We start from the raw sequence: 19,715 nt of genomic DNA, 5'->3' as shown, positions 1-19,715 counted from the left end.
TGTGTGTGTGTGTGTGAGAGAGAGAGAGAGAGAGAGAGAGCTTGCAGGTCCCTGTTTTTCGCCGTTCTTTTGTGTGTCTTCTTAAACAACAACGTGTGTGTGTGTGTGTGTGTGTGTGTGCTTGTGGCTGTCTGTGCTTGTGTCTGTGTGTGCATGTGTGTGTGTGTGTGTGTGTGTGTGTGTGTGCTTGTGTCTGTGTGTGCATGTGTGCATGTGTGTGTCTGTGTGTGCATGTGTGTGTGTGTGTGTCTGTGTGTGTGCATGTGTGTGTGTCTTGTGTGTGCTTTAGTGTGTGTGTGTGTGTGTGTGCGTGCGCGTGTGTGTATGCGCGCGCGCACACACACACACACACACACACACACACACACACACACACACAGTGAGTGACATAAACAGAACTGGCGGCACCCACCAAGCCAGTCAAGCTGGTTGGCACCACCGGAGAATATATACCAACATGTTCACATCTAACCATGTCTATGGCTGTCACACACACACACACACACATTCACCAAAGTCACGTCGAAGAACCGGGCGGGAAGCAGAAGATGTCAAGTGTGGACAGGCAACGGACATTCAGACCTCAAGTACGTGGAGAGGCCTCTCGTGCCGGGGTCGGCGCGGTCACATGGTCACACCTCCACCTCTCCCTCTCTCCCGTCCTCACACACACACACACATACACACACAACCTGTTGACAAACCAAAAAAAAGAGAGAAAAATAAAAACGTGTTCATTCACATCCGCTCGCACGATTCGAAGCAATAAATACATCAAAGACATAAACACCAAAGAGAGAGAGAGTGAAAAAATATCCCCACAACAACAACAACAAAAAAAAAACATCGCTCGCTGCAAGTCAAAAGGTGCTGTGTACACCGTTAGCGCTTCTGGGGGTGTTGGCATTGCCAACCATTCAAACTAGATCTTAACGTTGCTCACAACACTTCAATCATACGATCAACAATAACGCCCCGACCCTGCAAGACACTTTAAAGTCCGGCACCTCGTCAGTTTTGTGAACAGACGTTTAATGCACACACACACACACACACACAAAAGCACACACACACACACACACACACACAAACGCACATACACACACACGCACGCACACGCACACACACCTCCTCCACCTCCTCGTCTAATATCACTTACAGTGAAAAGACTTTAAACTAAAGAACGAACACACACACACACACACAAACACACACACACACGGCAACACAGACGGCCATGGACACACACACACACAAACACATACACACAAACGCGCGCGCGCGCACACACACACACACACACACACGGCAACACAGACGGACCCAAAGAAAGACACAAACATGCAAAAAGAGTCAAAAACAAAACAAAACAAAACAACAGCAACAAAAGCGACTGATTGAACTTAACACAACACTGTAGGCCTCATACAACACTCATGTAGGAGAGACAGAGACAGAAACACAGACAGAGACAGACAGACATGCAGGCAAAGAACGTCATTGGACCGCTAACGACGGAGTAGAGAAATGAAACTTCATAACACAGTTGAGAGAGACATACAGACAGGCAAACAGACAGAGAGGGAGAGACAGACAGACAGACAGACAAAACACGCCAGCTGACTGTCAGAACTTCAAACGACGCAGTAGACCTCATACCACTGTGGGGCTGGGTGGGAGAGGCTTCGTGTCCTATTAGGTCCAGGAAGGACTCCATAGCGCCGTATTCAAGTCGTCAGTCAACACACATGAAAAGCTGGCCACCTTTCTAAAAGCTGCACTCACCACGTTCCCTCTCCAAACCCTTGGCTTGTTTTGATATAGTTCTTTTTTTTCTTTCTTTTTTTTCCCCCTTGCTGTAACACTATCTTTTCACGAAACTGTTTCAACAGTATTCTGTCCCTTGTCTTTCTTTTGTTCTGTGTGTGTGTGTGTGTGTGTGTGTGTGTGTGTGTGCCTATATGTGTGTGTGTTTGTGTGTCTGTCTCTGTGTGTCTATGTGTGCGTGTGTGTGTGTGTGTCTGTGTGCGTGCGTGCGTGCGTAGCGGGGCGGGAGGAGAGAGCAGGTATTATGGAAGTAGTCAAACAGAGATAACTTTTGTGTTGAGGCACAGAACAGAGACAACTTTGTGTTGAGACACAGAACCGAGATAACTTTGTGTTGAGGCACTGAACCGAGATAACTTTGTGCTGAGGCACAGAACAGAGATAACTTTGTGTTGAGGCACAGAACCGAGATAACTTTGTGTTGAGGCACAGAACCGAGATAACTTTGTGTTGAGGCACAGAACAGAGATAACTTTGTGTTGAGGCACAGAACAGAGATAACTTTGTGTTGAGGCACAGAACAGAGACAACTTTGTGTTGAGGCACTGAAAAGAGATAACTTTGTGTTGAGGCACAGAACAGAGATAACTTTGTGTTGAGGCACAGAACAGAGACAACTTTGTGTTGAGGCACAGAACAGAGAGAACTTTGTGCTGAGGCACAGAACAGAGAGAACTTTGTGCTGAGGCACAGAACAGAGACAACTTTGTGTTGAGACACAGAACAGAGAGAACTTTGTGTTGAGACACAGAACAGACAACTTTGTGTTGAGGCACAGAACAGAGACAACTTTGTGTTGAGGCACAGAACAGAGACAACTTTGTGTTGAGGCACAGACAAGGTAGAGGAGACACAAGAGACAGAGACAAACAGACAGACAGAGAGACAAAGAGACGGAGCGAGAAAAACCCAAATTTCGAGAGAGAGAAAGAAAGAGAGCGAGAGAGAGAGAGAGAAAGAGAGAGAGAGAAAATAGACAGACACTGTGACACAGAAAGATAGACTGAGAGACAACAAGAAGAAGAAAGGAAATTTGGCAAACAAAATATTCAGGCAACAGCAAGAAAAAACAAACAAACAAAAAAAGTTGAGAAAATGGAATGAGTAAACAAGCAATCCTAACCATGGTAATCATCTGTGGCCAGTCAAGGACACACACACACACACACACACACACACACACGAGATTCAGACACAGATAATCTGTCATCTTTCGGTCTATCTCTGTGTCTGCCTGTGTCACACACGCACACACATATGAATACAGACACGCGCGCGCGCACACACACACACACACACAGACATAAATACACGCACACAAACACATACATTCACGTACACGTTAGCAACCCCGCCCTCGCACAAAACACACATATTTACACAACCCCATCCCACCCCCACACAACCCCCATACAACCTTCACACACACACACACACACAACTAAACGACGGCAGCTTCAAAACATTATTGCCAACACACACACACACACACACACAAAGCGACGGCAGCTTCAAGACATCCCCCACCCCCTTCACACACACACACACATCAACCACCGCAAAACACACACACACACACACACACAACACAATCACACACACATACACACACACACACATTATCACACCACGTATCCCCCAGATCAGTTTCCTGTGGCGTCACTAAGGACGCTAGCGTCGGCCCATGGCAACGCTGCTAAGCCGAGAGAACCGCCAAGTGTTTTGCGCTAAAGCCGAGAAGGGCTAGACGGTCAACCCAAATTCCACCCCCACCGCTACACCGATAATGTTCTTGTGTTTGGCCTAGTCACTGACACACACACCTGGTTAGAACTGGAACATGTCTGGGCGATGTACGTGCATGCGTGTGTGTGTGTGTGTGTGTGTGCGTGTGTGTGTGTGCGTGCGTGCGTGTGTGTGTGTGTAAGAGAAAGGAGACTAGAGGGACGGGAGCCTAGAGAGTGGGTGGGTGTGGTGGTGGTAGTGGGGGGTGGGAGGTGGGATAGAAACCAAAGGAAACGATTTAAAAAAATTTTTTTTTTTTTTTTCAAGAGGGTAGTGGAATAAGCACAGCTGCATCCACTCCTAGAGAGAGAGAGAGAGAGAGAGGGAGGGGGGGGGGGGGGCAAAAGGCAGAAACAGTGTGTGTGTGTGTGTGTGTACGCGCGCGCGAGAAAGAGAGAGACAGACAGAGAGACAGAGAGAGACAGAGAGAGCGCGCAGAAAGAAAAATTCCGAGACAGACGAAACACAGAAAGGAACTGGAGTGGGGGGCTAGAGAGACAAGACAAGACAAGACAAGACAAGACAAGACAAGACAAATTCTTTATTTCGAGGATAATAGATAAGCCACTGGTGTGCTTTTTTTTTTTTTTTTTTTTTTTAACATCCAGTCCCCGCCCTGAATAGGGTCTATGCTACACAATACTAAATAAAATGAAAGCATGGTGTTAGTAGAGATACATAACAGGGAAGAGAAAACAAAATTTTTAATTAAAATAAAATAAAATAAAAATAAAATAAAACACAACAAAAGAAACAACAAAAAAAACAACAACAAAAAAAAACCCACCAAACAAACAAACAACACACACACACACGGCATACAGGTACACAGAGAGAGAGAAAGAGAGAGGAGGGGGGGGGGTTTGAGGGGGAGAGACAAAAACACACAAGAGACATCAGCAGAGAAGCGTGTGTGAGACTGCCCAAGTCGTAACAAAAACAGCTTTTCACTCCTACCCCCCCCCCCCCCCCCTCCGACCCCCCCCCCCCCCCCCCCCCCCCCATTCTTCTCAGCCCCAACACGGTTCGTCCTTTTTGTGTATGCCACCAACCATAGCAACCTGTCCAGTCCCCTGTATGACAGGGTCACAAGTTCACCTGAACATGAACTGACTGGGCTTTTATAAACCGTCAATAATGATGAGTGAGAGAGAGAGAGAGAGAGAGAGGGAGGGTGTTAGAGACAGGGAGAGAGAGAGACGGTTTGAGAGAGGGGAGGGAGAGGGAGAGAGAGACAGACAGAGACAGAGACAATGAGACAGACACAGAGAGAGAGAGAGAGAGATGGGAAGATATATATACAGAAAAACAACAACAGAGCCTTTGGAGAGGGGGCTGGGGGGGGGGAGTAGAGAGACAGAGAGAGAGACAGACAGACAGACAGAAAGAGACACAGGGAGAGAGAGAGAGAGAGAGAGAGAGGGAGAGAGAGAGACAGAGATAGACAGACAGAAAGACAGGGAAGAGGGAGGGGGAGGGGAGAAAAAGGAAACACCGGGGCAAGAACAGACACAGAGAGAGCTTGCAGGATTGCTCTAAGCCCCTACGTAAACACTGGAGCTGCTGACCGCTCCACAACCGGCCGTAGGAACAGTCTCTGGGTGTGTGTACACACACACACACACACACCATAACGACTTGTCTAGTCACCATCGGTGGCACAGGGCCACAAGTACAGTTTGGCATGGACTGGAGTGTAATATGACCGTAAATTATGATTGGAGAGAGAGAGAGAAAAAAAAAAATTGGCTATTTGGCAATACAAAGTGCGTGGGTGGTGGCAGGTGGGGGTGTCGTGTGTGTGTGTGTGTGTGTGTGTGTGTGTGTGTGTGTGTGTGTGTGTGTGTGTGCATGCGCGCGTGCGAGTGTGTTTGTGTATGTGTGTGTGCTGGAGTATGTGTGGTTGGGGTGGAGGTGTATGTGGTGAGTGTGTGTGTGTGTGTGTGTGTGTGTGTGTGTGTTTGTATGCATGCGCGCGCGTGTGTGTGTAAGAGAGAGTGCATGTGTCTGAGTGTGTTTGTGAGTGTGTTTGTGTGTGTGTGAGAGAGAGAGAGTGTGTGTGTGTATGTGTATGCGTGCATGCATGCGTGTGTGTTTTGCACACACACACACACACACACACCCCGACACCAAAGCAAAGGTTTGTGATCAGGTCTTCTCCACAGCTGAATGACAAGTCTTCTCACAACCAGGCCCATCTTAACAAACGAATGACCGACCTGACCGACCGTTCCTTAACGTTTTCTAATTACGCCAGAGGCGGCAACAATCCCGTTGCCTGCATGAACAAGTTGTGCTGACTGCCGCCAACTGAACAACTCCCAACATACTTCTGTGGGATTTTTGTTCTGCCTTTCCGCCCACCTCGATCTGAAAGGCTGGCCCACAGTATTAGCTGAATGCTCGGCTTTAGACTTTATTGTAAAAGCTGCCAAACACACACACACACACACACAAACACCACACACACACACACACACACGCAAACACCACACACACACACACACCCCGAGATCAAAGCAAAGGTTTGTGATCAGGTCTTCTCCACAGCTGAATGACAAGTCTTCTCACAACCAGGCCCATCTTAACAAACGAATATCCGACCGTTCCTTAACGTTTTCTAATTACGCCAGAGGCGGCAAAAATCCTGTTGCCTGCATGAGCAAGTTGTGCTGACTGCCGCCAACTGAACAACTCCCGACATACTTCTGTGGGATTTTTGTTCAGCCTTTCCGCCCACCTCGATCTGAAAGGCTGGCCCACAGTATTAGCTGAATGCTCGGCTTTAGACTTTATTGTAAAAGCTGCCAAACACACACACACACACACATATACAAACACACACACACATGCTCACACACACACGCACACAAACACCACACACACACACACACAAACACCACACACACACACACACACACGCAAACACCACACACACACACACACCCCAACATCAAAGCAAAGGTTTGTGATCAGGTCTTCTCCACAGCTGAATGACAAGTCTTCTCACAACCAGGCCCATCTTAACAAACGAATATCCGACCGTTCCTTAACGTTTTCTAATTACGCCAGAGGCGGCAACAATCCCGTTGCCTGCATGAACAAGTTGTGCTGACTGCCGCAAAACTGAACAACTCCCAACATATTTCTGTGGGATTTTTGTTCAGCCTTTCCGCCCACCTCGATCTGAAAGGCTGGCCCACAGTATTAGTTGAAAGCTTGGCTTTAGACTTTATTGTAAAGCTGCCAAACACACATACACACACACACATACGCACACACATACAAACACCACACACACATGCACACACACACGCACACAAACACCACATACACACAAACACCACACACACACACACACCACACACACACAAACACCACACTCACACATGCATGCACACACACACGCATACACACAAACACCACACACACACACGCATACATACAAACACAAGCACCACACACACACAAACACACCACACACATACACACACAAAGCGTGCACACAAACACACACACACACAGAAACACCTCACACACACACACTGATGGCACATGGTGTGCGTCAAAAATCAATCTGATGTGTCTGGTTTGCTTTGTGGCAAAAACGTTGCTTGCTTCGAGCATTTCCGGCCTGTTGGTGAAATGTGCACACCTGTCTACTTACAAGGCGCGATCAAGCGTTTGTGCACACAATTTATGCACGTTCCCTGTTTCACAGATACATATAAACACAACTACCAACACAACACACATTCACACACACACACACACACCACACACCCAAACACACACCCAAACACACACACAAACACCACACACACACACACAAACACACAAGTGCGCACACAAACACCACACACACACAGAAACACCTCACACACACACACTGATGGCACATGCGGTGCGTCAAAAATCAATCTGATGTGTCCGGTTTGCTTTGCGGCAAAAACGTTGCTTGCTTCGAGCATTTCCTGCCTGTTGGTGAAATGTGCACACCTGTCTACTTACGAGGCGCAATCCAAGCATTTGTGCACACACACACGCTCCCTGTTTCACAAATACATATAAACACAACCATCACCACAACACACATTCACACGCCCAAAATATGTTCTAGTGATATGTTGATTACGAGAGTGATTGTGCATGTGTGTGTGTATGTGTGTGTATATATATGTGTGTGTGTGTGTGTGTGTGTGTGTGTAGATTTAGAAGTGGTGATTTAGAAATCTCCACTCAAAAGTGTCCTTAGCAAACGCACAGGGCAACAATCCAACAAAGCTTGTGCATTGTGTATTTGTATTTGTTTTTCTTTTTATCACAACAGATTTCTCTGTGTGAAATTCGGGCTGCTCTCCCCAGGGAGAGCGTGTCGCTACACTACAGCGCCACCCATTTAAAAAATTTTTTTTCCTGCATGCACTTTTATTTGTTTTTCCTATCATGTGGATTTTTCTACAGAATTTTGCCAGGAACAACCCTTTTGTTGCCGTGGGTTCTTTTACGTGTGCGAAGTGCATGCTGCACACGGGACTTCAGCTTATCATCTCATCCGAATGACTAGCGTCCAGACCACCACTCAAGGTCTAGTGGAGGGGGAGAAAATATCGGCAGCTGAGCTGTGATTCGAACCAGTGCGCTCTGATTCTCTCTCGCTTCCTAGGCGGACGCGTTATCTCTGGGCCATCACTCCACTGAGTGTGTTTATGTGTGTGCATTTATGCTCATGTCAGTGTGTGTCTGGGGAGGTGGGGGTGGACAGGGGGCCTGGGGGGTGGGTGAGGAGTGTGTGGGGGGGGCGGGGGGGGGGTAAGTGCACGTTTGCTGTGCTTAGCATTGACAATGTTTGGTTCTTGCTTCAGTTCAATCACTTGCCTTTCTACATGTATTTCTATGAATCAGTTCACACGATTTGACTCCTCCGTGAAACTGAAGCTTGTAACAACCACAGGAAGAAACAACAAAATCAGTGCATGTGTGCAGCACAAAGTCCGTGTAAATGTAAATAAAAAAACCAACCAACAAAGCACCCTAGAATCAATCAGCAAAAAAAAGTACCCCAGATCATGTCAAGAAAGTAGAAAAACCATGGTTCATCCTGAAGAATCAGGCTGGTATGATAGTTTGCAAACAGATTGGGAAAAATGTGGGTGTGTCTAAATGAAATACTTCCTTTTCTTTCTTTCATCCCACCAAATTCTTTTTTTCTTAACTCACTCAGTACGGCCAGTCCTCTCTTCTCCTCTACACAGACCCCTCGGATGTCCAGTGGGTGTCTGAATGACCCAACCTTTAGCTTCTGTCGTCAGAGTTGTGGTATTCTTTGTCAACATTCACGTCTTCAGTATAAGAGCCTTGCGCTTGCAATATTTTGATGATGGTAATTGGGGTGAAACGCTGTTAATGTCATCTCTTTCGCCGTTCATATGGAAAGAGTTAATAACCTCTTTTTTTTCTTTTTTTTTGCTGCCCCATCATCTACACAGCTTCAGTGGCCTTACTCCCACACTGCCCATTCCAAGTGCCCCATACACAGCCACACCCGTGTTCGTCCATCACAGTACACAGGGAAACCATCAATGTTAGGTCGCCTGAAGGCCACACACCAAAGAAGGCCACTCAATTCTTTTTTTAGAAAAAAAAAAAAGCAAAAAAAAAAAGCAGTAAACATCTCACCACAATGTATCCGAAACAAGTTCACGCTGATTGTGAAGAGACTCATGGGCTAGAAAATGTTTGCCCATGTCTCTGAATTTTAGGGTGTGCATTTTGCTCACGACTGTAAGTGTTCATTGTAATCAACAAACTCGTCATATATTGAATTGGTTGTGACGGGTGGCCCCAAGTGGCGGTCAGAGTCTAGATTTCATACACTAACCGTTGCTTCCTCTTTACAACTGGGATTCCTAACAGCCTGGTATCAGAGGCAGAACAAAGGTGACAAGCTGGAACAGACTTCAAGGAGGTCAGAGAGGTAGCAAGGGCCAGAGCTTGAGAGGGCAGAAAACGTCAGAGCAGAAAGCTTGAATCCAATTCTTCTTGAAACAAATCAAGAGCCAGACTGACAAAAAAACCGGACATTCTGCACTTCGACATACACATTCTAAGAATCATATATAGAGAGAAAACAAACCACAACAAATCATAACCAGTAACTTACACATGGAACAATTTTCAATCAGGCATTTGTTGCACATACAATGAATTATAACTAGTCAGAATGATAATTCTAATCTGTTTCATCTTTTCATGTTCTGGTATAACGTACTTGTATAGAAGAAAACAACAAACAATATATATATATGTAACTAAAAAGCAAACAAAATAATACACCATCAAATGAATTAATGCATAATAAACAAGTAAACAAACAATTAAAACAGATTTACAAAAAAAACAACAACCCTACCTACAACAAATAAACCAGTACATGAACAAATGAAATAATAAATTGTATTTATAAAAAAAAGCAAACAGTTTCAGTTTCTCAAGGACTCATCACTGCATTCCGACAAATCCATATGCTGTGATTCGAACCAGCGCGCTCAGATTCTCTCGCTTCCCAGGCGGACGCGTTACCTCTAGGCCACCACTCCACACAGTGTGAATGGGGACCTGACTTCAGTTGGGGAAGGTTAAAGTGACAGAGGGAGAGGACTGGGCCGTTCCTTCCTATGCCCAGCCCTGGACACAGTCTGATTCAATGACACAGGAAACGAATGATGAGCGCCCAGTGGCAGCTGTCTGTCAGTCGACTACCCCAGTGGGCAGCCAGTTGGGCAAATGACTTTGTAAAGCGCTTTGAGCTTGGTCTCTGACCAAGGACAGACGCTCTATAAGTATCCATACCATCATCATTACCACCATCATGAATATGAATTCACGGTCCTGATGGCTTTGAGCTTGGTCTCTGACTAAGGACAGATGCTCTATAAGTATCCATACCATCATCATTATCACCATCATGAATATGAATTCACAGTCCTGATGGCTTTGAGCTTGGTCTCTGACTAAGGACAGACACTCTTTAAGTATCCATACCATCATCATTATCACCATCATGAATATGAATTCACAGTCCTGATGGCTTTGAGATTGGTCTCTGACTAAGGACAGACGCTCTATAAGTATCCATACCATCATCATTACCACCATCATGAATATGAATTCACGGTCCTGATGGCTTTGAGCTTGGTCTCTGACTAAGGACAGATGCTCTATAAGTATCCATACCATCATCATTATCACCATCATGAATATGAATTCACAGTCCTGATGGCTTTGAGCTTGGTCTCTGACTAAGGACAGACACTCTTTAAGTATCCATACCATCATCATTATCACCATCATGAATATGAATTCACAGTCCTGATGGCTTTGAGATTGGTCTCTGACTAAGGACAGATGCTCTATAAGTATCCATACCATCATCATTATCACCATCATGAATATGAATTCACGGTCCTGATGGCTTTGAGCTTGGTCTCTGACTAAGGACAGACACTCTTTAAGTATCCATACCATCATCATTATCACCATCATGAATATGAATTCACGGTCCTGATGGCTATGGGACATTTAACCCTATCCTTTAAAAACAAAACCTGAAAACCCCCAAATGGATTTCTTTTTATATTCCATTTTGATAGGTCAACATTTTACATAAACAACAACTTAACGGACATTTAGAAAAAACAAACAAACCCCAAAACAAACACAAAAAAAACATGGATTAACAAACTGACAAACAGAAACCACCAAGCAGCTGGATTATACATAGGCTGGTTATCATCATAGAGTGGTATTACTATTATTATTATTAAAATGAGCATTTACGACGAATCTTGAAAATAAGCCCTAGGCGTTTACAAATAGGACATTCATTTCTTAAGATCTTCTACAAACTGTTAAGGAATAGAAACTGTCATGTATCTTAACTCTTTCCATACAAAGGGCGAAAGAGACGACGTTAACAGCGTTTCACCCCAATTACCATCATCAAAATATTGCAAGCGCAAGGCTCTTATACTGAAGACGTGAATGTTGACAAAGAATACCACAATTCTGATGACGGAAGCTAAAGGCTGGGTCATTCAGACACCCGCTGGACATCCGAGGGGTCTGTGTAGAGGAGAAGAGAGGACTGGCCGTACTGAGTGAGTTAAAGTATGTTCACAGTGAGTTAAAGTCACACTCATTTCTTATGAATATCAAACAAAAAGAAATAAATATGGGTAGTTAATCTTTAAATAAAATAAAAAGTAGAAAAGAATTAAAAACAAACAAACAAGGGAAACCTTACCACTGACGATCACACACACACAGTGTTGTCAGAAGCAGTCAGGGTGTGAGGTGATCTCTTCACTGATCCTCTTCTCAATCAGCGGCAGCTGGTTCTGGTCGTAGGGAACGCTGCAGCTCACAAACACTTGCTTCCCTGTCCGCTTGGCTGGTTGACCACCCACAGTGACACAACACACAAAAGAAAAAAAAAAAAAAAGTTTCAGAAAAATCTGCGGAAACCAGCCAGAGATTAAAGTTTCTTCTTCTTCTTCTTCTGCGTTCACTTGTATGCACACGAGTGGGCTTTTACGTGTATGACCGTTTTTACCCCGCCATGTAGGCAGCCATGCTCCGTTTTCGGGGGTGTGCATGCTGGGTATGTTCTTGTTTCCATAACCCACTGAACGCTGACATGGATTACAGGATCTTTAACGTGCGTATTTGATCTTCTGCTTGCATATACACACGAAGGGGGTTCAGGCACTAGCAGGTCTGCACATATGTTGACCTGGGAGATCGTAAAAATCTCCACCCTTTACCCACCAGGCGCCGTCACTGTGATTCGAACCCGGGACCCTCAGATTGACAGTCCAGCGCTTTAACCACTCGGCTATTGCGCCCGTTGATTAAAGTTTCAAAATCTGTAATAAACTCTTCTCTCTCTCTCTCTCTCTTTTTTTTTTCTTCTTTTTTTTCTTTTAGGAAACAATTACAGGGCTGATCAGTCATCTTTCAGTCTCCCTGTGGGTGTCTGTGTCTCTCTCCTACATAAACACACACACCCACTAACACACATTAACACAACCACCCACCCACCTCCACATAAACACATGTACACCTCACACACATATGAATTCAATATCTGGTTTCATAATCATGTTTCCATCTTGAGTTGTTCTCTATGTTGTGGCAATGCACCAGGCTGAATTTCTCTAATTTGAGATAATAAAGTTATTGTTTTTTTGTGTGTTTTTTTTTTACCTGTCCATCTTTTGTTTGTTGTTGTTTTTAATAACCAGTTTGCCTAGGTCAGTATGTGTCAAAAATTCTCAGTTAAACAGAAGTTATCCCCGAGTTTTAAAAAATAATAACAGAATAAAGCTCAGAACTATCTCCTTCTCTTTTAACTGTATTCTAAACTTTAAAAAAAATAAAATAAAAAAAATAAAAAGTAGTCTTGCTCAGTTGTTTTTGTTTTATGAAATGTCTCTCTTAATCAGACATAAAAAAAATGAATAAACCTCACATTACAAAACACACATCTGTTGCTTGCTCTTGTACTGATCAAAGATTTTAATATATCTGTGTTTGAGGTATTAAAAATCTCAGTTCCAACTCACTGTCATGTGTCAGTATATGCACAAAAATATACATCAGGACTGCAGAAGTGCGATACAATTTCACACACACACACACACACAGACACACACAGAGAATTTCTCAGACACATTAATGAAAAATATGAGAGTGGGAGATGAAGAAAAAGACCCACAGACACAACTGACAGTGCAAGATGGACAGACAGAAAGACTGGGAGAGTGACGGGCACAACAGCCGAGTGGTTAAAGCACTGGACTTTCAATCTGAGAGTCCCGGGTTTGAATCTCGGTAACGGCGCCTGGTGGGTGAAGGGTGGAGATTCTTCCAATCTCCCAGGTCAACATATGTGCAGACCTGCTAGTGCCTGAACCCCCTTTGAGTGTATACGCAAGCAGAAGATCAAATAACGCACGGTTAAAGATCCTGTAATCCATGTCAACATTCATGGGGTTATAGAAACAAGAACATACCCAGCATGTACAACCCCGAAAACAGAGTATGGCTGCCTACATGGCAGGGTAAAAACGGTCATACACGTAAAAGCCCACTCGTGTACATACGAGTGAACGTGGGAGTTCCAGCCCACAAATGCAGAAGAACGAACGAACGAACGAAGTTTTTTTATTGAGGGAAGTGGAATAAGCGTACATGTGCTTTTTTTCATCCAGCCCTCAGGGCAAATGGAAAATGAAAATGAATCAAAACATCCACAAAGTAGCAAAGAGATGAAGAAAGAAAGACATGACATTCACATTTAAACATCTACATAATAAACATGTACATCTACATAATCATGATACAAACATCATCATATCATGAAGGAAAAAGATCAAACCATGCACACCCCCAATAAAAAACAAAAAACAAAAACAAAACAAAACAAAACAACAAACAAAAAAACAAAAAACAACAACAAAAAAACAAAAAACAACAAAAAAACAAAAACAAAACAAAACAAAAAACAAAAAAAAACACAGCCCCTCCCAAGCCTCCCCCCCAAAAAAAAGAAAAAAAAAGAAAAAAAAGAAAAAAGTATTCAGGACACTGATTGTGGTTGTATATCATTAAGTAGTGCGATAACGGTTAGACATACAATTAAACTATATATGCGTATTCAATAAGATAAAGTCAAGTTAAGTAGGATTGTTGACATAATTGTCCATAAGGTGTGTATGGTAATGTTTTTTGAATTCTTGAATGCTTTTCTGAACATTAAGATTGGATGAAATATTGTTCCATAAACAGCCTCCTGAATAAATGAGACTGGATTTAAACAGATCTACTCTTGGAATGGGGATCTTAATCTTGTTGGTCTGGCGGACTAGCGTGGTGGGAAATCTACCTCTCAAAGAAGAAGGAGAAGAAGAAGAAGATTGGGAGAGTGAGAGAAAAGAAGGAGAGACTGGACGGATGGATAAAGAGACGGTGGAAAGAGGTGGAGGAAGTAAGTTTCAGTTTCAGTTTTCAGTAGCTCAAGGAGGCGTCACTGCGTTCGGACAAATCCATATACGCTACACCACATCTGCCAAGCAGATGCCCGACCAGCAGCGTAACCCAACACGCTTAGTCAGGCCTTGAGAAAAAAAAAAAACAAAAAAACAAAAAAAGATTAAAAAAAAAGAGCTCAGTCCTCGTTTCTGTGAGCAGCGGTCCCAACTGGCGCTGCAACCGTCTCCCGGGGCACACAGAATACGGAGGAAGTAAAAAGAGAGAATTGGAAAGAGAGAGACTGGGGTGGAGGGTGGAACAATGAAAGAGAGAGACTGACACCGACACTGGGATGGCCTATCAGGAAGGGGAATGAGAACAGACTAACGATAATTGTGATCTCAATCATGAACACGGAAACCAAATCATCAAAACACCACCACCACCACCGCCACAACAAAAGGAAATATCATTTTAATCCTGAGCATTATGAAGCAACATTTTCCTGATATTCAAAGGCTTTATGTAAATACTAAAGACAGATTTCGCACAACATTAGAGTCAGTATACTATAGGGGAAAAGTATAGCGACACAGAGAGAGAGAGAGAGAAGAGATGGGGAGAAACGACAGCAGCTTTTCTCTGCTTACCCAGTTTTTGTGCCATGTTCAGTGAAACTGGATCGCTGGTGTCTCCAAACAAAATGCTGCCCGAAGCTGTCCCTTTGTCCTGTCAAATGTACACACGTAATGATGATGACAGTAACCATGGATATTTATATAGCGCTCTGTCCAGAAAACTGCAAGAGAAGCTTTACAAAACACACATGTAACATACTGCATCAATGTTACATATGATACACACACACACACACACCAAAATGTATCTACCAAATTTTACACACATGTAAACACAATCCATACATAAACATACATTCCAACACAGCCGCCCTCCCCCCCCCACCCCACAAATATATACACACACACATTCATACATATATATATGGTAACCTTTCTGGTGTATCGAATAAGACTAGATGCTTTCAAGACCAAGTTTAGCAAATACGATTACTGTATTTGTGATAAACAGATCACACAAAATCATATTTTGTTTCAGTGTCAAATGATTGTCAGCTTACTTCCAACGTCATGTAAAGTTAGAACATTTTTAGAACAAAACATAAAAGAAATAATGTCCAACCAATTACTGTTGACTGAAATTGCCGAACACGTCTAATATCACTCAAAGTGAAAAGACATTAAATTAAAGAAAGAACATGTATATATGCATTTGTGTACACACAAACATGAATACACACATAGTCAAGCAATCCACATGCACAGAAATATATGCTGTTTGGATGGACATGCCACAACTAAACTTATTCAGTGCTGAGAAAAGATGAGTTTTGATGCCAGATTTAAAAGAGGTAAGGGATGTTATATGAAACAGTTTCAGTTTCAGTTTCAGTAGCTCAAGGAGGCGTCACTGCGTTCAGAAAAATCCATATATGCTACACCACATCTGCCAAGCAGATGCCTGACCAGCAGCGTAACCCAACGCGCTTAGTCAGGCTTTGAGAAGAAAAAAAAAGAAGATAAATACATAACAAAAAAAAGAACTACTACTACTAATAATAATATGTATAAGAGGCAAAAACTTGATGAAGTCAACTATAAGCATAACGTATAAAAAAAAAAAATTAAAAAATGTATCTTAATATTATTATTATTAATTCATTTATTTATTTATTTTATTTTATTTTTTAATTATATTATTTATATATTTATTTATTTATATATTTATTTTTATGAAACAACAAGAAACCAGTGCAAACACTTATGATAACAACAATAATATATCATACTTATACTGCGCAAACTCCCCAAATGATGGGCTCTAGCCCCTGAAATGAAAAATACACATACAATAGTGCATAAGAAACCAAATATACCACGGCATATAAAACACACACACACACACACATTATGAATATCTGTATACACCAAGACAATGCTATAAAATGGATATATGAACAATCACACACACGAACACACACACACACACATTATGAATATCTGTATACACCAAGACAATGCTACAAAATGGATATATGAACAATCACACACATGAACACACATACACACACACACACATTATGAATATCTGTATACACCAAGACAATGCTATAAAATGGATATATGAACAATCACACACACGAACACACACACACAATCAAAGACATCCATGTAACTTTCATTTGGGTGCCTTCTCATTGTGGGATTTTTTTTTTTTTTTTTTCAAATGAGAGGGCAGATCAGGCTGCCAGAAAGACAACAAAAAATGCTCAATTCTACTCAGTATCCCATTAGATTAGTGTTATCCTGTATAACACAGAATCAGCATAGGCACAAACTCAGTTTTCAGTTTCTCAAGGAGGCGTCACTGTGTCTGGAGAAAGCCACATATGCTACACCACCACATCTGCTAGGCAGACGCCTGACAGCGGCATAACCCAATGCTGTTCAGGCCTTGACTGCATGCATTTACTTTTTGTGTACCTATCAGAGTGGATTTCTCTTCGGAATTTGCCAGAGGACAACATTTTTGTTGCCATGAGACGTGGGTTCTTTTTTCAGAGCGCCAAGTGTGTGCTGCACATAGGACCTCAGTTTAATGTCTCATCCAATTGACTAGATGCTTAGTTTGATTTTTCAGTCAAACTTGGGAGGAAGGGAGAGAATGGGAATTAAGTCCAGACACTCACCGACACTGTACTGACGGATAAGCTTCTTTCGCCATTCTACCAACTTCCTCTCAAACTCAGAGTAGAATAATCAGCTACAAACGATTCAATGACAGTCTTCCTCTCAAACTCAGAGTAGAATAATCAGCTACAAACGATTCAATGACAGTCTCAAAGACTACTTCGCAGGGCAATAAACAAATAATGATAATGTTTAAACTCGCATAACAACATCTCAATATCCCCCTCCCTCCCCCCCCCCCCCCCCCCAAAAAAAAAACCAGGAGGGTGGGGGAGGAGAACGGGGTTGGTGACCATCAGTTCAGATCATGGTTCCTTACAAAGGGCTATCTGTATATATCTATCTATAATTATGCATATATCATATGCCATACTGTACCAATAAAATCGTAAGTAATATACAATAGTCAGCCATAAAATCATGAGTTCCTATTCTTCACCACTTAATTTTCACTGTTGATAAACTATTCTGTTTCACTGTATGAGACATTCATGGCAATCAGCAAAAGGATTGTTAATCGATATGCTACCAATTTCCACAGCTAAACACACACTTAACAGTATACACAGATGTACACACACACACACATACACACACACACACACAGAGCACAATCTGCACACAGATGTAATGCACTTGTCAACAATGTACATCACTTCAGTCACTGAACAGTAATTCACAATGTCATTTTTTTGTTTCAGTGAGGCGACAAAGTGTAAAAATATCTGTTTGCATTGTCAGTTTTGTTTCACTAACAAAGGCAACAATTTGATACAATATCTGCATCTGGAATGGCCTACAAGGAGAATAAGATTCCCATAAACTGAATGTGGCTCAACCTGCCCAAAAAGTGAAATTAATAATGGTCACAAAAGTGAGCATAAAGGCCCTCTTGTACATGTGAGTGAACACGTGAGTTGTGGGCCAGAAGAGGACGGCAGAATAAGATTCAGAAAGAGAGAAACAGCAGCCAGTAGGTGTCTGCAAGTGTTTTTCAATTTTTTGTCTTGTTCTGTTATTTTCAAGGAATCATGTACGATATATCCACATGTTATTTCACTCTTGTACTGCTATTACCTTTTTGCACACACACACATATATATATATCCATTAACTACTTTACACTCACACAGACATTAACCTGCACACACACACACACACAGATACTTAATGTACAAATACACAGATTTGTTTGAATAAACTGGAAGAAGGAGAGTGGAATGTGGATGGGGAGGTGGAGGGTTTTTTTTGGGGGGGCGCTTCTATAGTGCCCCTCTACAGACAAGTGACATTTCTGCGTGCTTTACAAAAAAAAAAAAAAGAAAAAAAAAGAAAGAGGAGACAATCTTTAGCTTTGATGACAAGACATCTTTCATTTGATAATGTCCAGTACACAAAGTAACAGTCTCCCTCCAACTCCAATGCCCATACAAATTAATTCCTTTATCAGTGCATGACATGAGTAGTGTTGAAAAGCATCTGTTCATCTGCTGAATTAATCTTGAAATTGTTTCATTGTAGAATTTCATTGCATGCCCCTATCAATACAAAAATATCATTCTACGGGCCTTCTTTATTCTAAAATACCTGTTAAAACTAAGTATGAGTGTCGACAGTACCACTGATAGTGACATTCTTTCTAATTCATTGGCATGGACGTCTAGTCTAATCCGCCGAGCTAACTGGGAATGAAAAGTGGATGTAAAATTCAACCAGCTACTTTCAAACACTATGTTGTTTCACATTACTTGTAGAATGAAAAAAAAAAACCGTTTCACTGGAAACGATTGACTGTGGTATCGTGTATCAAATGTTACCGCTATCCAGTGTTGATCAATCTACTCACATATTTAGTTTGCATGGCAACAGCCATGTTTTTCAGCACTGGTGAAGAACCGATGCATATATGAAAACTTTCGCTCAGTTTAATGACATGAAAGAACATTTGGTTTCCTAAAATCATGTCACTAAAATTGTGTACTGAAATCTGTGGGGCGGCATCGACAATATTCAGAGATTCTTTTCCCTCCATTCTTGCTAGATGAGTCTGCACATGTATGCCACAGCAAGTTTCCCACAATCCAACACACACGGAAGCTTGCCCATTCTCAGTCCATCAGGACTAAGTACATGCAAATCAATCCGCCGTCAACAAATGATAATTTACTGTTGAAATCTACAACAGACAATGTCGGTTTTTTATATTCGCATAATATACTATGTATATTTAGAAATTACTTACTTTCTATCGGTGAATAATGTTTGCTTAAACTTCATTAGAATGACCATTTTGTTTTTAAA

General features: G+C 42.4%; 1 protein-coding gene across 1 annotated transcript; it reads right to left on the bottom strand.

Annotated features, from left to right (window-relative positions):
- Positions 1–254: 254 nt before the first annotated feature.
- Positions 255–19,516, bottom strand: LOC143286007 (proteasome assembly chaperone 4-like). The gene is made up of 4 exons (XM_076593503.1): positions 19,261–19,516; positions 15,297–15,375; positions 11,918–12,064; positions 255–692 (listed from the first exon to the last, which is right to left on the bottom strand). Exons 1-3 carry the CDS (start codon positions 19,444–19,446, stop codon positions 11,946–11,948), a joined length of 384 nt encoding a protein of 127 aa, XP_076449618.1. The 5' UTR covers positions 19,447–19,516; the 3' UTR covers positions 255–692; positions 11,918–11,945.
- Positions 19,517–19,715: the final 199 nt, after the last annotated feature.

This window comes from Babylonia areolata, chromosome 9 (genome assembly GCF_041734735.1).
Source record: "Babylonia areolata isolate BAREFJ2019XMU chromosome 9, ASM4173473v1, whole genome shotgun sequence".
Classification (NCBI taxonomy): domain Eukaryota; kingdom Metazoa; phylum Mollusca; class Gastropoda; order Neogastropoda; family Buccinidae; genus Babylonia; species Babylonia areolata.
Note: the sequence above shows the minus strand (reverse complement) of the source record. Positions and strands in the feature narration are given on the sequence as shown.